At 40.0% G+C, this 26,350-nt stretch overlaps 1 protein-coding gene across 2 annotated transcripts in view; it reads right to left on the bottom strand.

The window, feature by feature from the left end:
- Positions 1-26,350, bottom strand: part of EFL1 (elongation factor like GTPase 1) — a 137,190-nt gene that overhangs the window by 31,839 nt on the left and 79,001 nt on the right. For both annotated transcript variants that reach the window (XR_014810384.1, XM_021098870.2), the window contains exon 16: positions 4,353-4,484. Coding sequence is in view for 1 of the 2 variants with exons in the window: in XM_021098870.2 (XP_020954529.2) it covers positions 4,353-4,484 (132 nt within the window). In the remaining variant the exon portion in view is untranslated. The remainder of the gene's footprint in view (positions 1-4,352; positions 4,485-26,350) is intronic.

Below are 26,350 nucleotides of genomic sequence, written 5' to 3' on the forward strand. Positions count from 1 at the left end.
AGCTGGTTGTCAGCTATCTCCATCAGCCAAATTACAAAGTAAAAACAACGGCTGTCACCAGTATGAGAACCTAACAAATCCTTGAAAAAGAAAAACAAACAAAACAAACAAACAAAAAACTCCCACACATTGAAATGTCTCCTCATGGCAAAGGTGACAGTTTAATAATAAACGAAGAAGAAACTTTTCCAAAAGAAATGTGGAATATGGTGACAACATTTTGAAACCAGACAGTTGAAAACATTTACATTGATAGTCATTCTGATGCCAGAATCAACACAAACATCTCATTTATAAAACCTCTTAAAATCTAGAAGCTGATTTCCTTAGCCTGCTTAAAAATCTCCCATATAGTTTATTAAAGATATAAAACTCGACATCTCCTCATTAGTAGAGGAAAAACTGAGTTCAGAAAAAAAATAATCACTGTCTGTATTTCATTAAACCCTTTGTCTAACTGGTAGAGGGGATTTTAAAATGGATATTATGACTCAGTAAAGGCAGCCAATGATGCGTTTCCCCCATATGGACTATGTAACTTTGCGAAGTGTCTTTTTCAGTAAAAACTGCATTTAAAACCAAGTGTTGCAATAAATGGAACCCAGAAGCAGACCTCTGCATAGTGTTATTACTAAGTGGTAAGGTAAGATTTTCAAAAACAATGAAGCATTATTGAGGCAGGCACCTCCAAGATGGCCCCAATCATCTTTGTCTTCTGCTAGTCATACCCCTCCCACAAGCGGATCAGGGCTGGCCTATCTGACCAACAGAATATAGCAGAAGCGATGTGTGATTCCTCAGGCTAGACCACAAAAGGCACTGTGGCTTCTGCTTTGGTATCTTAGACTGCTGCTAAAGCCAGTCACTCTACCATGCTCTAGAATAATCAAGCAGCCATGAGGAGAGGTCTCTGGAGAAGCACTGAGGTCCCCAGTAAGCACCAACTTTCTGAGCCCATACGAGTGAACCACCTGGAAGTCCAATTAAACCTTCCAATGGCTGAAGCCCAAGGTGATATATGACTACCACTGCATGAGAGGTCCCCAAACCGAACCCTTCCAAATTTCCTGAGCAAAGGAGTGGTGGGAAAAAAATTATTATTATTCTTTCAAGCCACTAAATTTTGGAGTAATAAGTTAGGCAGTATTCAATAACTAATACAATTATAAACCATAATCATAAATATAATACTATATATACATTTATTTATATATACTGCATATATCCTCATCAAATACAAATACATCTCCATTCTCACCTCAATTTTAAAAATAACTTCTACATTTGTATATATTTCATGATATACATGAAATATCAGCACAAAGGTTCATGTATCTACATGGATATCTGTACAGAGGGCTTCTTTTATTTTACCTAATACAGATAAAGGATAAAAAAACTCTGGAAACTAGTAACTCTGCTCTCAGGTAAATACAATTTTTTGGATTCCTAAAAATAAAGATACGTAGTAGTCCCTGAGGTGGGAGTTAAATTCTGACTCAACCACTTACTACCTGCTAACTCTAAGGCTTTTGGCAAATTAATTAACTTCTCTAAGCTTCAGTTTACCTCATGTGAAGATGAGAATAAAAAATAGCACAGGGCTGTTGAGAGGATTAAATGAGATGGTCAATGTTAAAGTTTTAGACTGTATGTAGCATACAGCAAGGATCAATGATGCTGAAAATAATAATGGCTTTGGGCACCTGGCGTTCTCTGTGTTTGGGTGCTGGATTTTGAGTAGACCCTGTGGGCATGGAGCCAGAGGGGTGGCCACCATGACATCTGGACCTCAACTTGGGCAATCGGAGAAAGCAAAGTGGAAGAGCAAGTGCTCACAATTACTTCATGCTGAAAGAAGAGCAAAAGACTGTCATCTAGATTAGTCGACTCAGTCTGTCAGCATGAAAAAGAAAAGAGGGCCTAGGGACACATGTTCAGAAGTCCCGCATCAGCCCAGTGCCTCTCAGGGAAGTAAGGTTGAAGTATAGGGGGTGATATCCCAGCAGTCTCTAGGCATGTGGTCCTCAGAAAGAGGAGCTACTGTCCCCAGGTAAGGATGGGCATAAGAAACTATGGCAAAGAGTAAACGGACAATAAACATCCTCTGAGGGCTCAGAGGACGGAGGCCAGCATGACGAGAAGTATCTCCAGACATTCTAAATGTAAGACAAGATGTTGACAATGTCATGACACCAAGGAGACAGAACAATGAGAATAAAATTAAGACATGGAAGCATGGAATGAGGTACTTCAATAACACAACCAAGAATATTCAGGGTGGAGGTTCCCGTCGTGGCTCAGCAGTTAACGAACCCGGCTAGGATCCATGAGGATGTGGGTTCGATCCCTGGCCTTGCTTGGTGGGTTGGGGATCTGGCGTTGCCGTGAGCTGAGGTGTAGGCCAGAGGCTAGGAAACTCTATATGCCACAAGTGCGGCCCTAAAAAGACAATTAAAAAAAAAAAAGAATATGCATGGAAGAACATGGACGGCAATCTAGCAAAAACAAAGTAGCAACACTCCTTTCAAAACCATGAAGAAAACTGGGTGCCCCTTCTATCATTTTAGGTTTTACAAAGTTGAGAAAAAAAATCTAATAAAATATATGAGGGCATAAACTTTGGCACCCAAATGGATAATCTTAGGTAATTCTATTTATTAGGTTACCTGTGTTTTGAAAAGAAAATTAATCTTACTGAGAGTTTGCTATGGGACAGGAAGTCAGCTAGGGGCTAGGATCCCTCACCCCATCTACCAAAGCTGTACAGAAGCCGTCCTGCTGCCCGAGGACTGGGCGTTCATGCAGCTTGGGTAACAGCACAGAGAAACACGCAACTGTTAAACAGACTCCAAAACAATTCCACATTTCTATTAAAACATTATAGTTTAAGTTTCTTTAATCCCTATTTTAAAAATTTAAGATCCAAATGGAATAGAGAAAAATCAAATAAAAATAAGATATAAATAAATACTGGAAACACTTAACAATAAACCATGGTTGCTGGACTCAAATGTTACAACTTAAATAAAACTGAGCTTTCTTATATTAGGGTTGGAGGCAGTTAGCAAGCAGAATAAAAGAACAAACCATGAGGAGTTCCCGTTGTGGCTCAGCAGTTAATGAACCCAACTAGCATCCATGAGGACAGGGTTCAATCAGTGGGTTAAGGATCCTGTGTTGCTGTGAGCTGTGGTGCTGGTGGCAGATGCGGCTCAGATCTGGCATTCCTGTGGCTGTGGCATTAGGCTGGCAGCTATAACTCCGATTCAACCCCTGCATATGCTGCAGGTGCGGCCCTAAAAAGGCCACCCCCACCACCCCCCGCCAAAAGAAGGACAAACCATGATGGGCCAAGATCTGGACAAGCCCACAAAAAGGAAGCAGGCATTGCACAGAATGGGGCAAATCCATGCAGCAACCAGGGCTCCATCAGTCTGCAATGACTGCCCAGAAAGCATGCCTGTCTCTGAGGCCTGGGGCAGACAGCTATTTACCAAGACCGAGCCCAAAGATCAGAGATGTATCTGCCCCAGGGCCCCAGGGCTCCTCAGTGGTTAGGTTATGTCTTACAAACTGAGGTGGAGACAAGCTTCCAGAAGGCCCAGGTCTGGGAGAGGAGGGATATATAGATGCAGGGGCAGTGAGGCCACCACATACCCCAACAGAAAATTGTCCTTTTACACACTTGTTCTCTGGTTCCCTTAAAGCAGACCGGAGATTCTCCCCTGCCTACCACTAAGCAATGGGACAGCAAAGTCACGGAATAGGGGGCGAGTGACAGCCACGGGATGTAATATACAAGAGTCACTGAGGATTGGCCAGGCAAACGGTATAATCCAAAGACTAAATATTAGTTATTACAGGGACCGGCATATGTGGGTGTCACACAGCCAGGCAGAAAGGGGCACAAAGTACTTTCTAAACAGACAGGAAATACTCAAGTGTCCAGGTAATCTAGCAAACCTAGAGGGAAGAGGTACATATGAATTTTGAACCAAGAAGCTTAAGATAAGATTCTGAGAACCAGTCACATAAAACATGAGATTTCTGAGATGCCACCCTATGCTGGGGGATGCAGAGGTGATTGTTTCTGCCATAAAGAAGAATACAGTCTCCCTGGAAGGCAAAAGTGTCTAAATAGCCCCAGGTTCCTAAGACAGATGTTAGACTCCCCTTGACATGACGATGGTCTGTATGGCCTCCTGGCTGGGCATGCTACGCCTAGTACACACTTCCATGAAAATTCACAGCATACTGCTGAAACGAATCATGAGGAACCGAGCATTAAACGTACACATTTAAAAAAATATAAGGACCATCCCATGCTTTTAAAAACAAGGTCATCTTACTTGGGTGTTTTGGTTCAACGGCAACCCTCACAATAGGGGTGGCTTCAAAGTTGAGGGGTATGAATGGCGGGCAGGATGGCAAGGTACACAGTGTTGCTGATTTTAGCACAAAGTCTTGAAGGCCTCCTATACCTGTAGGGAGGAAAAGACCCATGAAGTCAATAAACGATGACAAATTCGGAATTTACATTAGAAAAATAATACCAGTCCAGTATATATGCCACAGAGGAAAACTGCTTAACACATTGGGCTAAAACATACCTACTTTGAGCACAGAAAGGATCATGTCTAGATACACATGTCTGAAAATACCAACTACTTCTAATTGTAACTCTTAGTTCTAAAAATATATTAGGGAGTTCCCGTCGTGGCGCAGTGGTTAATGAATCTGACTAGGAACCATGAGGTTGCGAGTTCGATCCCTGCCCTTGCTCAGTGGGTTGACGATCCGGCGTTACCCTGAGCTGTGGTGTAGGTTGCAGACGCGGCTCGGATCCCGTGTTGCTGTGGCTCTGGCGTAAGCTGGGGGCTACAGCTCCGATTCGACCCCTAGCCTGGGAATCTCCATATGCCGCGCGAGAGCGGCCCAAGAAATAGCAAAAAGACAAACAAAATATATATATATATATATATATATATATATATATATATATATATATATATTAATTTGGAGTTCCTGTCGTGGCTCAGCGGTTAATGAAGCCGACTGGCATCCATGAGGATGCGGGTTTGATCCCTGGCCTCACTCAGTGGGTTAAGGATCCAGCGTTGCCATGAGCTGTGGTATAGGTCACAGACATGGCTCAGATCCTGTGTGGCTGTGGCTGTGGCTGGCAGCTGCAGCTCAGATTTGACCCCCTAGCCTGGAAACATCATATGCTGTGGGTGTGGCCCTAAAAAGAAAAAAAAAAAAATGGGGGGAGGGCATGATGTGTTTTAGATGAAGGTGACAGGAGAAAGGGGCAGGGATATTTAATCAGCATTCGCTTTTTGCATCTTGAACCTAGAGACAGTTATGAAAAGGAAACAACTTTGCTGCCTCCACCTGACAAGTGGGTGTAACAGTACAGGACACAGGGTGGAGCACGCAGGCTCCGGGAGGGGAACTGAAGCAGAGGTTTCTGACATGCAGACTTGGACGGAGGTTTAGAGGTTTCTTTAGTCTGACCACAGAATTGGAAGCCACCCCCCCCCACACACTCCCCACCTGAGTGCATCCAGAAATCACCACCCCGCCACGTGAAAGGATGGCTCCAATTGCAAAAACACCGTCCTTACATTGTGCGGAAAACCTTTCTCCCCTGATCTCTGCACACCATGTAGTTCAGTTTTCCCAAAGGTCCACAGGAAAAAAATGTACTTCTAGTTTTTACCAACTACCCTGTGGTTCTCAAAGGCATCTGTCACATCCTTTTAATCCTTTTCTGCCTCACACTAAACATCATTAGCTGATTTCTAGACCTTTCCTGGACAGGGAATCCTCTTTAGACTAAAGTTTCAAGGCGCTAAAGTTTCCCTGTGCCTCCTGTTTATTTATTTGGTTAAGGTCTCAATTTCTGACTGTTGTCCTTCTTGGCCCAGCACACAGAGAGAGCCACACCTGGCCACAGCTTCTTGTGAACGTCCCCAAGTACCATGATGTCATAGGTCTGGGTCTCTCCAGGTCTCTGCCAAGTCAGCTAGAAATAACGTCTCCCACAAGGCCTAGGGTTTAGGAAAACCCCACAGCAAATATTCCCTTTCAAACCTCATCTATCCTGCGTCTGACCTCTGACTAGCATGCATTTCCTTCCTGCACACCCAGCACATGGTTTCAATGAAAAGATAAAATGCTGGTCTCTCCTCTCTATCACCCGTCATGCAGGCTGCAGATGGCCAGTATATTTTGAACACCCTCCCTTGAAACTTCTGGTTTACCATTTGCTGTTCAAATCTCCAAATCTATTCCTGCTACTTAGATATGCCCAGGTTTGTGAACAGGATTGTAATCACCCCCAAAAAAGAAAAGAAAAAAGTCAATACTACAGCACTCCTAGTCAAGATTAAGGTTTTATGGAAAAACTATGCTTCAAAAAATAGTAAAAAACTCATTACCTGTACTATGCCACTATTTTAACTGATTTTATTTATTTATTTTTTTTTAGGGCCGAACTTGCAGCATGTGGAGGTTCCCAGGCTAGGGGTCAGATCAGAGCTACAGCTGTAGCCCTCCACCACAGCCACAGCAACGCAGGATCCGAGCCTCATCTGCGACCTATACCACAGCTCATGGCAACACTGGATATTTGACCCACTGAATAAGGCCAGGGATCGAACATGGTTCCTAGTCAAATTCGTTTCTGCTGCGTCAACAGGAACTCCCTAGATTTTTAAATTATATTAAAAAATCAGGAGTTTGTCATGGCTCAGTGGTTAACGAATTCGACTGGAACCATGAGGTTTCGGGTTCAATCCCTAGCCTGGGAACTTCCATATGCCACAAGTGCAGACCTAAAAAGCCAAATAAATAAGTAAATAAAACCTAGGAAAGGAACCGTTATTTGGCTGCATCACAATAAAATCATTTAAAAATTATCTTGAGGATTTTTTGATGTACTATCAAATAATAATAAGTGTGCAACTTGGTATTTACGGCTAAATACACTTTAAAACAAACTTTGTTTTAAAAACAATGCCATGAAGTAAATTCTAAAAACAAAACAAAAACCACACCCTTCTAATCCAGTCACTACCTTCATTTGATGTACTGTTTCATTTTTCATTCCCACGTCTACTGGAACACACAACTTAAGTTGCTATGCATTTGTGTCATTTTATCCTATTTAAATAGTGATTTTCACTTCAGTTGTTTAAATCACAACTGTAACAGTTAAGGAGGAATAATTTCTTCACATAAAGTACACCTGCTAAAGCATTTCTCAACTGAGGTTGGGGTTGAAGAACATGTTCCCTTCTGGGAATCATTTTAGAATTTCTGGGATGGAAGTGATAGGTTAAAAAAAAAAATCCAAAATTAGCATCGCATGAATTTGTTTCAAGAATTAAAAAGGGTGAGATTATTTTCCCCGTGTGTGTGTGTGTGTGTGTGTGTGTGTGTGTATAAATAAAGGCATGTGATTAAATGAGAGAAAAAATAGACTGAAGAATATGGAGCAAAAGGAATTTATTAAACACCAAGAGTTCTAGCTTGTTTTTATACAAACACCAGCAACTTTTGTCTGACTGAAGATGAAGGATCCAAGTCCTCTCTGGTCTCAATTCTTCTCTATAGAACAAAGAATATCAGGTATTTTGAGTGAGCGAACTCTGACTCACAGACAGGGGTGACACGTGAGTAAACACTGAGCTCTTCCACTGGGTACTCAGGCCATTACCAGAAGTTTCCCATACCATTCAAATCCTTCTTAATAAAAAAAAAATTCAGCATTTTGCAAACACTTGTCAGGCCAAAATTATTTCCAAGCTCTTGCTAATGTTTCCTTTTAAGAAGTTTTCCATTTTTAGTTTTTTAAGGAACGTTCATACTGTTTTTCCAGCAGTGGCTGCACCAATTCACATTCCCACCAACAGTGAATGAGGGTTCACTTTTCTCTATATCCTCACCAACATTTATCTGTGTCCTTTTGATGGTAGCTACTCTGACAGGTGAGAGGTGATAGCTAACAGTGGTTTAGTTTGCATTTCCCTGATGATTAGCGATATTGAACACCTAGGCCATCTGTAGTTCCTTTTTGGAAAGATGTCCACTCAGTCCTTCTGCTCATTTATTTTTTCTCCCTTTTGGGCCACATCTGCGGCATATGGAAGTCCCTGAGCCATGGATCGAACCTGAAGCAGGAGCTGTGACTTACACCATAGCTGCAGCAATCCTTAACACACTGTGCCAGGCCCAGGACTGAACCAGCGTCTCCACACAGAGAAGCCGATCACCAGCCCACTGTGCCACAGCAGGAACTTCTTTGCTCATTTTTTAATTGGGTTGTTTGGTTTTTTTGATGTTGAGTTGTATGAGCAGTTTATATATATTGGATAATTAAGCCCTTATCAGTCATATATCATAAGCATATGCAAATGATATGACCCAGCAATTCCCCTCTTAGGTATATAACCATAAACACATAAAAACACTAATTTGAAAAGATACATACACCCCAATTCATAGCAGCATTATTTTCTAAAATGATTTTCATTTTTTCCATCATAGCCAGTTTACAGTATTCTGTCAATTTTCTACTGTACAGCAAAGTGACCCAGTCACACATACATATATACATTCTTTTTCTCACATTATTCTCCATCATGCCCCGTCATAAGTGACTAGATATAGTTCCCAGTGCTATACAGCAAGATCTCACTTCTTAGTCATACTAAATGCAATAGTTTGCATCTATTAACCCCAGATTCCCAGTCCATCCCATTCCCTCCTGACCCCCTTGGCAACCACAAGTCTGTTCTCCAAGTCCATGAGTTTCTTTTCTGTAGAAAGGTTCATTTGTGCCATATATTAGATTCTAGATATGTTATATCATATGGTATTTGTCTTTCTCTTTCTGACTTATTTCACTTCGCACAAGAGTCTCCAGTTCCACCCATGTTGTTGCAAATGGCATTATTTTGTTCTTTTTTTATGGCTGAGTAGTATTGCCTACATATACCACATCTTCTTAATCCATTCATCTATTGATGGACCTTTAGGTTGTTTCCATGCCTTGGCTATTGTGAATAGTGCATAGCAGCATTATTTATAACTGCCAAGACATGGAATTAACTTAAGTGTTCATCAATAGATGGATGGATAAAGAAGATGTGTATGTAAATGTGTGTATATACATATATGAATATGAATACTGCTCAGCCATAAAAAAGTACAAAATTTTGCCATTTGCAGCAAACTGTATGGACTTGGAAGACATTATACCAGGTGAAATAATTCGGACAAAAACAGGAGTTCCCGTCACGGCTCAGAGGTTAGCGAACCTGACTAGCATCCATGAGGATGCAGGTTTGATCCCTGGCTTCACTCAGTGGGTTAAGGATCCGGCGTTATTGCGGTGAGCTGTGGTGTAGGTTGCAGACGCGGCTCGGATCCTACGTTGCTATGGCTCTGACATAGGCCAGCAGCTGCAGCTCTGATTCGACCCCTACCCTGGGAACTTCCATACGCCGTAGTTGCAGCCCTAAAAAAACAAACAAACAAAAAAAAACCCAGACAAATACTGTACAATATCATATGCGGAATCTAAAAAATAAAACAAATGAGTGAATAACAAAAAAGAAGCAGACTCAGATATAGAGAACAGACTAGTGGTTACCAGTGAGGAGAGGCAATGAAAGGGTGGGGAGTGGAAGGTACAAAATGACTGGGTTTAAGATAGATTCGAGGGTGTACTGTACAACATGGGAATACAGCCAATATTTTGCAATAACTGTAAATGGAAAGCAGTCTTTAAGATTGCATAAAAAATCTAGACATTAAAAATTCCAGAAACAAGCAACATGAAGGAGTACAGCTTTTATGAGACAGAAAACACTATGTAGGGCCCGAGAGATGGACTGGCCTTCTGTCAACAACTTTTTTTCTTTAATAAGCCCCTGCTGAGCAGGTGAAATCAATCTAGGATGAGGTCACACTGGCAGCAGGAAGATGGTGGAATCCTTACTGAATTCTAACACTGCTTCCTGGGACAAGCCTGTAGGCTGTCTGGACAAAGAAGAGCATTACTATCTTCAGGAAAGTCTGCATTCGTAAAGTGCTCTTTCATTGCTGGTATAAAAATATTATTGGAATTGAAAAAAAAAAAAAACTTTTTGGGAAAACATGTTAATGCTCTAGCTAGAACATGGTCTCCTAATCCCCGAAGTTTTATTTCAAGCCGACTTTAACATAACTACACCCAGAACCATCAACCTGCTCCTCTTAAACTGTTTAATAAGCCTGAGATAATGGATTCCTTTAAATCTTCACAGTAAATGCAAGTTATATATCATGGATGTCTACGGAGCCTCAGGCCTATAAGAGCAATAAACATTACTTTATAAGACATGAGGATTCAGAAGAGTATTAAAAAAAAACTTTTTTTTTTTTTCCACTATAGGTTTCCAGGGTGGTTGGTGGGGAGTTTCCAGGGTGGTTGGTGGAGAACCTAGAAAACTCTTGGTTTCAGAAGACTACCTTCAGCTCTAGGTCCTTCTGTCTTGGAACCCTAAAGAAGCCCATATCTTCTGCCTGGAATTTTATGCCCTTATTCTGTACCTTTCATGGAAACCCAGATTCTGCCAGATTCTGAGTCAACTACAAAGGGTATCAGGAGATCCATGCACTTTACAAGTCTTGCCATGGAGGTATGGAGGCAGGCAGGTAGAAAAAATATTAAATGGGCCTTTTCCAAGCCTGCTTGTCTGGCATCTCCAAAGCAGACCCGTATTGCTAAGGTTTTCAGAGGACTGGTCAAGTCTGTCCATTATGCTATAAAAAAAGTTCCTTAAATCAACTGCCCTTTAGCTTTTTGGTGTTACAGAGCCCCTAGGGGAAAATCTTGCTACAATGACATCACCATCAGATTTTTTTCTTCTTCTTCCTCTCGTATAGACAGATGGAGCTCATAACAAGCTAATAATAGTTCTTGAGCAAGTTACATCAAGATCTGGGGCCCTTTTCTCAGAAGTGAGACTACAGTAAATGGAAAAAGTAACACCTTAAGAATCAAAACTTTCTTCTTTCTTTTTTTAAAGAGATGTCTAGGCTTGCTATCTTTGTCTACATGCGAGAACAAGTGTAAACTTGGCCCTCGGGGTCCTGAACCAGGTGTCACTATGGAGTCTCAATTTATGGCCCAAGACCACTTCCATTTATGCCAGACCACATTACTGGGAAGTAGGCTGACTCGGTGGAGCTGGCTGTCACCAAGGGAATTACAAAGTTGGAACGGTCTACGATTAAAATAGGGCAAGAAATTTCATCTTGGCCTGGAGGCAGAGCAGATATTATTATTTCAAAGTGAAGAAAAGTAATCGTCTAATACTGTATCTCAAAGTGAATAAAAGGGCAGTCAGTAAAAACAAACAATCCCCCCTCCCCCAAAACCGTCTCCTGGTGGTCTCTTGGTGTGTTATACCATGAGAAAGGATGTACTGAGGCAAGCCTAGGAGAAAGATCGAAGTACATAATTAATGAAGATGTTTGAAAACAGTATTTTCTATTAGAACAGAAGCAGCTGTGAAGGACTGAGAAGAATGAATCGTGTAAAGGTGGAGAAGGGAATGCCAGACCAGGGACACAACATACACAAAGTGTTAGGGTGTTGTGGGAACCCAAAGGAGCTCGGAATACCTGGGACACAGAGTACATAGAGGGGCTGGGGAAACAGGAGGCTAAAGGAAAGAGATTATCAAGTGATGTGAACAGCATGCCAAGTGTAGCCTTTACTCTGAAGGCTGTGGATATGCTGAGGTGTCGATGAATTAGAGAGAGAGGTGAGGTAAGCCATTAAGTCTTGGTGGTTACTTAGAGGCTAGAAGGAAGGGACAAGGAGGAAACAAGGACAAAACCCAGATTTCTGACTTGGAAATCTAAGCAGATGATTACTTAGAGCATTTCTCTCTTCTTCTTACAGGCTAACTGTTTTCCTTACCATTTGTATTAGTTCTTTATGTAATAAACATTTTAATGCTTATTATACTTTTTCTCCAGCTTACACTTTCCCTTTTTATTTTGCTTCTATTTTTTTTTTCTCTACTACTTTTTTGAGGCTTTTCTCTTTGGTGTCTAAACATCAGAGCTTAAAAAGTTGTGCTTTCAAATAACTGATTATTCAATTTTTTGTTAGCTTTTCAAGAATTTGTTTTAAGGGCATAAAGTTTCTTCAAATGAACAAGTGAACCTGAACACAGTTCTTGTCCTCAGAGCTGAAAATCTGGAGGGGGACAAAGGCAGATAAATAGGCAATTACAATATAATGTGAGAAGTGTCCTAATGGGCAAAGGAGAAGATTTGTTTACGTGGATAGAGAAACTGAGAGGTTATAGACTTCCGAGAGAAGCTGACATCCAGGAGTAGTTGAGACAACTCTATGGATGCTGTGGGAACAGAGTGTTGAGGTGGGGAAATGGCACCATTAGAGGCTCCAGTGAGAGCCCAAGGTCATTACCTATAGCTGCAGCATGGAGAAGATAGCAGGACTGAACGGACACTGCCATCTCATTCATTTCCCCTCCTCTGAGATCCTACAACTGCCATTCATTTTTTTTCCTTAGTCAATAGACATTCTTGCTATGTTTGATGTGGAATCAGAGGGACCTGAATTTAATTAAAACTTTAACTCTATGCCAGGTGCCTAATCTCTCCAGAGTTTTAGTTTCCATATATACCTAACACATGATACTTTCACAGGGTTACTGTGCACCTTAAATAAGATAATCATATAGAGAGTTAGAGTCCCTGGCACAGGATAAGCATTCAATAAATGGAGGTGGTGGCAGTGGTGGTTTATAAGGTCCTAATAATAACAGTAGTTGTCTTCTTAGTAGTTTCATGAATCAATTAAGGGCTTTTGGTGTATGGTATAAAGTATATATCTAGTTTTTTATATACACTGTTAACCAGTTACTAGTTAAAGAAGGTTATAATAACTTCTCTATAGGTGCAGATTCATAATCAGATCCATTTATAAGCTTTGAATCCTGTCCCACTAACCTAAATTTGTACTTTGCATAGTAACACATAATTTTAAGTGATGTTCCTTCAAAGAAGTAATTCCAATTCAAATGATTCCAATGAAATGGAGGAAATGTACAATGTTTAGCACAAAGGAATAAAATGCTTTTATAGTTTAAAATAATGCTAGCAATTTAAGATTAAAACAAAAAGAGATATGGCTTTAACATAACCAGGAAACTTTCACCAGATTTCCTCCACCTTTAAATTCAAAATATTTCTTTTCTTTTCTTTTTTCTTTTTTCTTTTTTTTTTTTTGTCTTTTCTAGGGCCGTTTCCCACGGCATATGGAGGTTCCCAGGCTAGGGGTCTAATCAGAGCTGTAGCCACTGGCCTACACCAGAGCCACAGCAACGCGGGATATGAGCCACGTCTTCGACCTACACCACAGCTCATGGCAACGCTGGATCCTTAACCCACTGATCGAGGCCAGGGATTGAACCTGCAACCTCATGATTCCTAGTTGGATTCGGATTCGTTAACCACTGCGCCATGATGGGAACTCCAAATTCAAAATATTTCTAATTAAAAACAGGAAGCAGAGTCACTCCTGGATGAAATGACAACTTCATCACAAGTACACAAAAGATCGTAGTTGAAATGATCAAAGGAAGAAAACTAAGGAAAAAGTGAATGAATAGTGAAACTAGAGAGGGCTGATTTCAAACTGTGATCTATTTTTGTTAAATGTAGATCAAAGAAAAAATAGCAGTGTCAGTTCAAAATTTCTTTTTTAAAAAATTTTAAAATTCTTTCGCTTTCTAGGGCCGCACCTGCAGCATATGGAAGTTTCTAGGCCAGGGGTCGAATTGGAGCCGCAGCCGCCGGCCTGTGCCACAGCTCAAGGCAACGCCGGATCCTTAACCTGCTGAGGGAGGCCAGGGATTGAATCCACATCCTCATGGATGCTAGTCAGGTTTGTTAACCACTGAGCCACGACAGGAACTACTAAAATTTCTTTCTTGAGAAATTAACACAATCTAAGAAAAACACCTGTACACATAGGGTGCTAATGGGGGTTTGTCTGATAAATAAAGAAATAAATGAAGAGCCCAGAAACATCTATGTGCAAAGTGGAAATGACAAAGGGGCAACAGTGGCAGAAAGGAGGGGCTATTCAGTAAATGGTATGGAAACAATTAGCTAATGAAATGGAAAAAATAATATAACAGCATCTCTACAATACACCACCTAGAAAAATAAATTTCACAGAAAGCATACCTCATAAGATAATGTTATAAGACTAAAGAATGATAAGTCCTACTATGTTATAAAATCTATCCGCTGCATAGCACAGAGAACTAGACCTAGCCACTTGTGATGGAATATGATGGAGGATAATGTGAGAGAAAGAATGTAGATAGATAGATAGATAGATAGATAGATAGATAGATAGATAGTTGGGTCACTTTGTGGTACAGCAGAAAGTGACAGAACATTGTACTGACTATAATAAAATTTAAAAAAGTAAAATAAAATCTATAAAACAAAAATACCTCAAAGTAAGTTGTAAAATAGATGTTTTCCATGTTTACATGGGACTAAGTATTAGCAACACAATATATAAAGAACTAGTATGAATCAATGAAAAAGACAGGCAATCAATGAAAAAGATAGGCAAAGAATATAAATAATTCCAAGAAAAGACACTAAAAGGAAAGGAAGCTCTAAACATTCAAAAAACAAAAAAATCTTAATCTCAATAATAAGGTAAATGTAAATTAAAACAAGATACTATTTCACACTAGTACAACTGGTGTAAGTCTGAAGAAACCCTGTGTTGGCAAATAGGTATAGAAAAGGTAGGTCTTACAGATGCAGACAGACTATTGCCTTTGGAATGGATGAGCAATGAGATCCTGCTATTGTAGCACCGGGAACTATGTCTAGTCATTTATGACGGAGCATGGTAATGTGAGAAAAAAGAATGTATATGTGTATGTGTAACTGGGTCACCATGCTGTACAGTAGAAAATTGACAGAACACTGTAAACCAGCTACAATGAAAAAAAATTAAAAATCATTATATTAAAAAAAAAATAGCCAAAGCAATTCTGAGTAACAAAAACCAACCAGGAGGCATAATTCTCCCAGACTTCAGGCTCTATTACAAAGCCACAGTCATTAAGACAGTGTGGTACTGGTACCAAAACAGACAGACAGACCAATGGAACAGAATAGAGAACCCAGAAATAAACCCAGACATCTATAGTCAACTAATCTTTGACAAAGGAGGCAAGAATATAAAAATGGAGAAAAGACAGTCTTTTCATTAAGTGGTGCTAGCAAAATTGGACAGCTGCAATAAAACTAAAACACAGCTTCAACCCATACACAAAAATAAACTCAAAATGGCTGAAAGACTTAAATATAAGACAAGACACCATCAAACTCCTAGAAGAGAACACAGGTAAAACATTCTCTGACATCAACCTTACAAAGGTTTTCTCAGGTCAGTCTCCCAGAACAACAGAAATAAAAGCAAAAATAAACCTTAGAAATCTATACATAGAACTACCATATGACCCAGCAACCCCACTCTTGGGCATATATCTGGACAAAACTTTCCTTAAAAAAGACACATGCACCCACATGTTCATTGCAGCACTATTCCAAGACATAGAAACAACCCAAATGTCCATCGGCAGATGATTGGATTAGGAAGATGTTGTATATATACACAATGGAATATTACTCAGCCATAAAAAGAACAAAATAATGTCATTTGCAGCAACATGGATGGAACTAGAGACTCTCATCCTGAGTGAAGTAAGCCAGAAAGAGAAAGACAAATACCATATGACATCTCTTATATCTGGAATCTAATATACAGCACAGATGAACCTTTCCGCAGAAAAGAAAATCATGGACTTGGAGAATAGACTTTTGGTTGCCAAGGGGTGGGGGAGGGAGTGGGGTGGATGGGGAACTTGGTGTTAATAGATGCAGACTATTGCCTTTGGAATGGATTATCAATGAGATCCTGCTGTGTAGCACTGGGAACTCTATCTAGTCACTTATGATGGAGCATGATAAAGTGAGAAAAAAGAATGTATACTTGTATGAGTGACTGGGTCGCCATGCTGTACAGTAGAAAAAAAAATAAAAGGTAAAATAAAATAAAATGGAAATGACAAAAAAAAAAACCCAAAACAAGTGTGTTCCTGATTAAAAAGCATTCTTTTCTTAAACTCAATAAATATCCAATTTCTTTTTACATGAAAAAAAAGAAAAAGAAAAGGTAGGTCTTATAAACCAGAGATGGGAACAAAAGTTGTTACAAGTATGTGGCCAAACATGCCCAGACTACGGAACTCACAAATTTGATTTCTACTTATATATTCCAAATCAGTGTGGGTGGCATGCACAACAGTGTATCAGTAACATATCACAAACAATGGTACAACTCCAGGGGTACAAATCAAGGTGATCTGGTAAACGGTGGGGACATGTTTGGCATTAGTGGGCAGGGCCAAGGACCAGGGCCTTGGAATGTGTGGAAGTGTCCCATCCAGAGAATTTTCCCCAGCTGCTCAGCTTTTGAGTAACTTTGTGGACAAACCTATTTAGAATGAACTGAGCTTAAATTCAATGCCACTTTTAATAATGAAGTATATTTTGCCCAGTTTAATACACAGTGAATGTTCAGGAAGTTTGTTCTGAAAATGAGCTATGCACCATTTTACCAACAGTCACTCATGGCACCTGCATCATCAGCACCATGCATCTGCATCAAACCGCAGCTGTATCTGTCACACTCATGGTGCCAACAAGTATGTGACTTGATTTTGCCATCCATCTAGTATAGTCAAGTTGTAACATTTACACGTACTTTATTTTATTTAAAAAAAAAATTTGTAACCCTGAGGTTAAAAAAAAAAACTGCCTTTTTGTTCTGTGCTTTGAATGCTTGCACTATTTGAATTATCACACAGCAATAAACCCTGGGATTATGCTATAATGTGTTACATTTGCATCAATCAATTTAGGTCCTAGAAATTGGAACTGTGCTCGTACGTCTAGACTGACGAACTTGGATTTCCCCGGTGCCTGGTGTCCGCAGAGGGAGTCCTGGATTCCTATCTGATAGGGAGCTGGAATGTTTCTTGAGGTTAATCAGGGTCCTGAAAGTGAGGAGTCTGATAGCCTTCAACTGAAGGCCCTGTTAATTCTACAGAGAAACTCTAATCTCCAGGTCCACTCACAGGCCACCCTGGCATTAGATGTGAGCCTGTGTCACCTGATGCCACCCTCGTGTTCTTTACCATTTCTCATGATCACTTTTCCAATGGTAAGTATTTTCCTCAAAGTCAATTCAGGAATGATGGACTTTAGAGGGTCCTATTAAACCTTATATCTAATAAGTTGTAATTTACTTGAGAGGAGGGCTCAAAACAGTTAGTGAAGGAGTATTTCATGTAATTCCTGTGCTTTTCAGTCCACCTCAACAATTATCTACTGGCACTTAGGTTTACAGGTCTGTGCTGAGCATCACGGAGGAGATGGATGAAGAAGACCAAGTTCCCAAAACTTTCTCTCATTTTAACATTCTAAGTGCTCCTACAGCATTTTTAAAACTCAGTCCCACTATTGCTGATAGTCTATTCCAATGCCTGAACCTTGGAGCTTGAGATTTTTGTGACTATTGCCATATGTCTGCAACTTTATATGGCACAGCTACTATGGCATGTCATAGACACAACTTACTTGATATTAGAACCTACCGAAGAAATATAATTCCTAAGGGGAAAAAGAAACACTACTAGAATGTTAGTGAAATTTTAAGCAAATATAGCCTCTTATAATTCAAGCCAATATTTTTTTCCAGTGCATGCATTACCTCCTTGTGAGAAGCAGCTTTCAAAGCAGTTCTGTTATTGTGGGCTGATTACTTCACAGATCCATGAACTAAGAATAAGCACTATAGGCTAAAATTTTTAATGTTAATATTACTTTAAACATTAGCAAGGTTTTACATTATAGTAGTAATGGGTTTAATTTTATAACATTACAAAAACACAATTGATTAGTACTGGTATTGTGAAACAACCCTTTATAAAACACGATGGAATCTATATTAGACAGTTGGATTAGACTCAGTTAAAAAAAAGAAGTGAAAATAGTTAAAGCGGGGCCCCAGGTGGATACGTTCATTCTCATCTAATACCCTACCGAAAAATGACAGATAATAAATTTCTACAAGGTAGCAGTTTTCATCACCATCTAAGAACACTTTAAATGCCTGTCAGTACAGGACTACCTAACTAAATATGCCATACCTGTCAATAAAACACCATACAGCCACTAATAAACTGAATTTTAAAGATCACCTACGCACAGACAAAACAAAAAATAAAATTCTATGTAGACAGGAATTATAAATAAAATAAAGAGAAATAAAACTATAAATGAAAATTATAATAGTGTTAGTGTGGAGATTAAAAACGGTCATTTTCAAATTAGAAAATATTTTAACTTTTGCCATGAAGTCATTAGACACAAGCTATAAGAACTTTTAAGCGCTTTTAAAGAGCTGCCATTAACAGAATCAAATGGATGTAAACTATATAAACTGATAGATGGCAAAGGCGACACTGTAATACAGTGAGGATTTAATAATAATTTAAAGTCAATGGCAGGGGTTCCTGCTGTGGCTTAGCAGGTTACAAACTCAACTAGTATCCATAAGGGTGCAGTCTGATCCCATCCCTGGCCTCGATAGTGGGTTAAGGATCTGGCATTGCTGTGTGCTGTGGCATAGGTCACAGACATGGCTTGGATCCCATGTTGCTGTGGCTATGGCATAGGCTGACAGTTGCAGCTCTGATTCGACCCCTAGCCTGGGAACTTCCATAGGCTGCAGGTGAAGCCCTGAAAAAAGCAAAGAAAAATAAATAAATAAATAAATAAAGTCAAGGGCATGGAGTTCCCACTGTGGCTCAGCAGGTTAAGAATCCGACTAGTATCCATGAGGATGCAGGTTCAATCCCTGGCATTGCTCAGTGGGTTAAGGATCTGGCGTTGTATGGGTGTATGCTGCAGATGTGGCTCATCTGATGTGTCTGTGGGTATGGCGTAGGCCGGCAGCTGTAGCTCTGGTTCAACTCCTAGCCTGGGAACTTCCATATGCTGCAGCTGTGGCCCTAAAAAGAAAAAATAAATAGATAAAGTCAATGGCACATCCACACTGGCAGAACCAATCAATCTGACTTCTACTCCACAACATGTACAAAAACCATTTCAGATAGATTACAGGTAAAAATCTTATAATAAGTTCTATATATGTATATATATGTGTGTGTGTATATGTATGTGTGTGTGTGTGTGTGTGTGTGTGTGTGTGTGTGTGTGTGTGTGTGTGTATAAAGCTTATGGAGGAATAACACATGGCTTCTTCATGACTTTGGACTAAGCAGATTTCTTAAATGGGACACAAAAAGCACTAATCATAAAAAAACTGATGAATATTAGACTATATTAAAATGAACTGCTGTTCATCAAGACACAATTAGAGAACAGAAAGGTAACTCAGAGTAGGAGAAAATGTCTGCAATAAGTATACACAGAAAGGGACTTCTATGCAGAATATATAAAGAATGCCTACAAAGCAATACAAAAAAGGCAGAGAATCTAAAAAAAAAGACAAAGGCATAACAACAATTCATAAATGAGTAAAAGTCAATAGTTAATATGTAATAATCCTGTGATAAACCAAAATGGAAAAGAATATGAAAAAGAATATATATATCTGGGTCATTCTGTTGTATAGCAGAAATTAACATCACATTGTAAATAACTATATACTTCAATAAAATTTATTTTTTAAAAAAACAAAGTTTAACTTCACTAGTCATCAGGAATACTGACTACTACTCCATACACACCGGAATGGCTCAAATGAGAACGAAAAGAAGTGTTGGCAAAGATACAGAGCAAGCGAAACTTTCAGGTATTCCTGGTGGAAGCATAAATTGGTACACTAACTAAGCTTGACAAAAACCTACTCTAAAATACAGCACCTCCAACCGAAGTGTGTACAGATACTCAGCAAAAGGCATGTACAAGGATATTCAAAGCAGTAATAGTCATAATGGCCAAATATTGGAAATAAACTGAATGCCTCGCAATACAAGAGCAGATAAACTGCAGTGGCCACACAAGGAGAATGAACAAATGACAACCATGTGCAGTGATATGGATGAATCTTACAACCAGAACGATGAATGAAAGAAGCCCGGCACAAGGGTACATTCTCTATGACTTGTCTTGCACAAAGCTTAAAAGCAGGTAAGATTAATCTATGATGTCAGAAGCCAGGAGAGTCACTACCCTTAGGGACAGAGGGTGCAGGTGGCAGTAACTGGAAAGGCACTTGGCTTCTGGCATGCTGGTAGTTTTCTGTTCCCCAATCTGGATTTTAGTAACACTGACATATGTTCAGTTTATAAAAATCTATCAAGCTGTGGTTTCAGATTTGCATACTTTTCTACATGACTATTATGCATCAATAAAAGTTACTTAAAAGTGTGATTTGGCACAAATGACATGGGTATTTAAAGTGCTTCTGAGTCTTTTAGAGATGCCATTAGCTGCACCTAGTAAAGATAAAACATTTAGAGCCTTTATAAAAGAACTGGCAGCAAAAGAGTAAGCATACATGGTCTATCTCCTGTATCTTTTCCTTCCACGTTATCCAAGGACTAATGAAAAGTATCTTTCACTGCAATGTCCTGACACAGATTCTTCTGAACATGTCAGTCCTTGAGCAAATCACTTCTTTATTCAAATAAGTGCAGCCAGCCTCCTCCTAGCTGCATCCTTCCAACTGCTCTCTAGTTTCTGATACTCTGCAGTGCATTCGGAGGTTGGTCCTTTTAAATATCCATTGGAAGATACTCTAATGGTTTAGAAAACTATTCTTTGGGTCTTGATCTCTTTTATTGTGGGGAAAAACAAAACATTCCCCAGTGAACATCACAGAATTCTCTAAAACTATCTTTATTTATGTATAAAAAACATCCAACACATTACTCAAGAATTTCTAAGAGTCTTGTTCCATTCTTACCAGCTACCACTGCTGAAATCTAACCACCATTAGAGTAAAACCAGTCTCAGCTCACATCATGGGAAACGTTCTTTTGGCTCTAAGAAAAATGAGAATGAGTGCTGTGAAAAATAGGTCAGAAAAATAACGTGAAAGTCACTTCCAGTTGATTATTTCCCTAATATGGTCCATGGGGGCCTTGTGTATGTGAGTCTCTTTGACAAACACTCCAGAAACACTGTGAGGTAAGATAATCATTTCTAAATGACCCCAAATAGGAAAACCACAAACAGGCTACGTCGAGAGACCCTCCTTACTCTACCCAGGCATTGGGTGTGTTTTTTCAAACAGCCAAAGGTGTCCTGATTTATTAACAAACTTTGTCCCTAGTGAAACCTGTTGCAAACTAAAGAATTCCACCATAACAAAATGTAGAAATGCTAACAGAGCATCCATAAAGAAGCTTTCATCAAACAGACTAATGCAAATCATTTACTCAAGACTTCTAGTCTGTACCTACTAAGTGGAATTGTATGAGCAATAACCTAATCCCACTGGCTCTGTTCCCACTGGTTCATACAGGGCCTCCATCTTTCTGTCCATCATCTTCTCTGGGAATCCCAGGGGTTCTTCCTCATGGGCTCATGAGCTCACACTTGCCACAGATCTTAGGCACTGGTGACCCTATGGTGCCAAAACTCTGCCAGGGTTTCTGATGTAGAGGAAATGCTTCTTCTATATACTATACCCTGTTAGAGGGTAGATAGTGCTTGGGATCTAAGCTCTTAAAGAGGTCAACTCTTCCAGGCTTTATTCTTTCCTTCCGAAAGTCTGGTTATGGGAGCAAAAAGGCTGCGCTGAAAGGCAAATTAAGTGACAGGTATCATGCCATTCCTCCTGTGGGATGTAAGTAAGGCTTAGTCTACTTACTGGATTACCATGTCATGCCTGGTTTCTTGTTCCTTAGGAGATGATGCCACCTAGGAGATACCTCAATCATCTGTAAGGGCCCATTCTACCAATATCTGGATATGCTCCACATCTGGACCCCAGAAGGTAACATAGTCCACGCTGAAGCTGGTTCTTGGTACTCAAATGTTTGAGTTTATTCTACATTAAGAAAATGGTTCATGGTTTTTGGCTTAGGTGGCAGAAGAGAAGGGGGCAGCAACACTGCTGAATATACTCAGGTAGTGGAAGCAGCAGGTGTCCAGATCCAAGGCCAGAGCAGATTGGAAAATGCCTCCATCATCATTTGGAAACCAAAATCATCTTTAGAAAAGTCTATGTTTTTAGTAAACATCAAGGGATTTCTTTAAAGCTTTACACACAACTTTTACAGCTTGCATGTAAAACAGCACTGTCCCTGATTTAAAGACAGAAAACATAAAATGTAAACTTTAGCAAGTCCTTAAAGCTCATCCATTTCACAGTGAGGAAAGGTTGATCCCCGATCACAGTCGCTGGCAGTTCTGGAAAGGGGCCAGTTTTCCTAACTCCCAGGACAGGGCTTTTTCCTCTATGCCATGCTTCTCAATGTATTCCAGAAAAGAGGAATTACATTTTTCCAGCACCAATAAATAGTTATGATATTTCTGCTCCTTTCCAAAATCACTGGAATCTCATTCACATGCCTTTCCTCCACTGAAGGAAAAGTGAAAATGCCAAATCTGGTAATGAAGGCGGAGCGAGGAGGAAGAACTGGTAGGAACAAAGAGGCAGTGGGTCACCCTATCCCCCGTAAAGCTGGTTGGGACACAGAAACAGAGTGTACCACGGTGGAGAGGATGTGGCAGTTAAGTCCCAAAGACTCCAGTGCCTATGCCCAGGATCAGCCTTATAAGGGGCAGAGGGCTGAGCAAGTAAGTATCCATGCCTTGTCTACAAATATCTTCATACCCGGTAACTGGGTTACAATGAATATCAACAGAAACCTTCAAGAATAAACAAGAGGAAAGTGCCTTGCAAATAAAGTAAGGCAACAGGGAGAGAGCATGCGTTTTTTTTTTAACCCCCGCTCTCACCCCTCCACTGGCAACACTTAGAATCTCAGGTATTCATTAATACCAGGAGGCTGTGTTCTCTTCTCTAAAATCATCTCCTCCCCATCCTGCTACGCCCTTACTGCCTCTCCACTCAGATAATCACCAAAACAGCTATTCTTGGCATCTGGTAGGCACTCAATAGATATTTGCTGAATGAATGAGTGAACCTCATCCATGTCAAATGTTCCTTAAAATGAAACAATAGCTGTGATTAGACTGGAGAAAAACTGAGCCACCACAACATAAATACAATGATGGCCAGCACGGCACTGTCCGAAACAGGAAACCCACCATAACAATCAACTAATTATTCATTAGAAAGGAACTAGTTTTAAAATACTTGTGATACAAAAATAACAATAAAAAATTTTTGTGATACAATCATTACATTTATTTTGCCATGAAAAAGAATATGGTATACAGGTGAACTTGATCAACTGTCAAGAATAGCAGAAGATTATTAAAGTAGGCCCTTCCCAAAGAATATGGAATGGATAAAATATTAACTCAAGTTCCCTTAAGCTCTAGACATCTAGGGTCCTATGATTCATCAGCAAGTTTCCCTTCCACACATATACAGCACACTCCATAAAAACTCAATATATGACTTGGACCTGAATTTAACTCACTGTGATAAAATGATCCCCAGATGACAAATAAAACCTAAGTTAATTTGTATTTCTGCATTTTGCATATAAGTCCAGAAAAACAATTTTTAAAGCCTCTGAATATCATTTAAAATAACTTTCCTTGTGACTATTCTTGAACACGGAAAGGAAAAAAAAATCAGTTACTTGATACATATCGGATTTATTCTCCAAAACACACACACACACAAATCACAATTAATCATGCAAAGAGAGCTGCAGAAAGGGGAAGAACCTTGAGAGCCTATTTGCTTTATAACAGCCTCCTGCCATGTGAAATCACCTCCATAATATCCCTAAGAGGAGATGGTTACAGCAGCCACTTTCCTGATGGAGAAGCACACATTCTAATTCTCACATGTATCAATTCACTTACCATTACAAACATCCACGGAATGACAAGTTTCTGGAAGGCAAATGAATATGGTACTACCTCTACCCAGCAGGCTCTCCTTGGCTTTCTTGTGTGGTATTCAAATTATATTCCTTGTTATAACACCAGTACCTCTAGTTTTACTCTCTTGGAATAATGCAAGCCTTTAAATATTTGAAAGCTAGCTATCCCAACTTTCCCAACACCTCTGTCTTCATAACCCCTGCGAAAAACTTCCAATTCTCTCTATGCTCTGTGTATAAATTTAAGAGTCACGTACAACATTTAGGTCAAAAAAGCATTGCCCACACAGGTCCATTTTCAGGCTGTCATCTGTGTGAAAAGAGTCTTCAGTTTCTGGTCAACAATAGGTTTGTTGTAAGCGAACAGTCTGAGGGAGCTGCTAAGTCTGAAACTTCGTTTTCCTTCATGAAGCACAGGAACCAATTTATGAGGTACAAGGTGCCAGCAATGGCCACCTCTATTTGAAGTATTTTTCTGACAGGAAAGGCAAGGACAAACCTGAGTCTACCTAGAAGGGGCAGAAGAGGATGGCAAGATGTCTGTAAACTGAATTTTACAGTCATGAACGATGAGGAGCCACAATGCGGTATAAAGTCAGGTTTAATAGTGACCAGAGCAGTTAGCCTGTGAAGACACCAGCAGACAGGTATGTGGGAGAAAAAACGGGGCAACCGACCTGATGTCAAGGCGGAAGCCTCTCTGGTACGGGGCATCTTCAACGGGGACAGGGTGGAAAGACAACCATGAAGTCTGCAGGTAAAAAGGATCACCCGGCAGAAAGGGACCAGCCCATTTACAACCCAGCTTTGTGGGGGAGATGGCCAAACTAAGGCAGGAACTTGTTCAGGGGATATTTTACTATAGCAGTCCTTTGGCTGTATATTAGGCACAAAAAATATCAATGTCTCCAATGTGGGGAGAATGAAAAGTTGATCATTATATCTTAGAATATCCTTGTCCTTAATAGAAACTTTGTTTTCTTTAGTAACTCAAATAAAGCTTTACATATGCCAGGGTATATCTGCCTAATTCTTTAAGCACACACGATAAAAATAAATTTGGCAGTGAAGTCTGTTTTTTTTTTTTTTTTTTTTTTAAAGCAAGCAGCTCTCGCTTGCTTCTTTGGTTAAGTTATTCTCATTACTTTGGGAAGGGGAATACTTGCCTCCTTAGGATGTGGTGTCAAATCAAAACTCAGGGCCCCTTTTATTATGAGTCACTGCTGGTCACTGGCCCTTTAGTCTCTGCTCTACTGAGTATGTCACAGCCAAAGCCAGCTGAGGGGGACAGGATCGGTGATAAAGTGCACCCATGTCCCAAATCTGATGGAAGGAGCTGCAAGAGATGTAATAACAAAGGTTCTAAGGATGGACCAGCAAAATTTACTTTGCAGCTCTGAAGCGCTGCCTTTTTAGCCATTTTGAATATTATCACTGGCTTTACAATAGGCCCTTGTGTTCTCTGTTTGTGAATAGGGTCAGCTGGCAGCTGGTTAAATTTCTTAGGGAGTTACTGAAGCCAACACTAAAACAAAACCAAGCGCAGGATTCCCTAAAAAGTGCAAAGCACCGGGAAGTCTGCCCAGAAGAACAATGTCAGGTTATCTTACGGGTCTAAGAGCAGGATACTCAAGCAGTACGTATTATTGATGAACGGCTCGCCTTTCCAGGGTGGCTGGAGCCAGTCATGCTTTCCTCCTCATGGTTTTGGTTTTCACGCACTCCAGGGCCTCAGAGGTGAGGAGAGTAAGAAGTGGGCTAGAAAAGGGACTAAGAAAAGTGACCCAATCTCATAGCTATCATTACAATCAGGGATTAGTAACTGTTTTCAATCTAAATACTTTGTCTTTGATATTGTTAGGGAAGTCATCATTATAATTATCTATCTTGGCAAGCACCAACGGCTGTATTACTATGCAAAAGACCTGTAGTGGAGATAAACAGGATTTAATGGTAAATACTTCTGGTACCCAGAGGAAAGAGAATTGTAAAGAAAGTTCAAATCATGACTGTAACACATTCACAACAATCTCAAAGAGTGATTGAGAAGCGTTAATTAGCTTTAAAAGAGTTATTCTGGCAATGGAGAAGACGGAACCCTGCAATGAGGTTAGCTTGTGAAGCGGTGAGCTCAGCTTCTTGATGCAGGTAGG

Source organism: Sus scrofa, chromosome 7 (assembly GCF_054392235.1).
Source record: "Sus scrofa isolate SSC_HxYL_T2T_F1_AM1 chromosome 7, Sscrofa_HxYL_maternal_Yorkshire_Landrace_v2.0, whole genome shotgun sequence".
In the NCBI taxonomy this organism is placed as follows: domain Eukaryota; kingdom Metazoa; phylum Chordata; class Mammalia; order Artiodactyla; family Suidae; genus Sus; species Sus scrofa.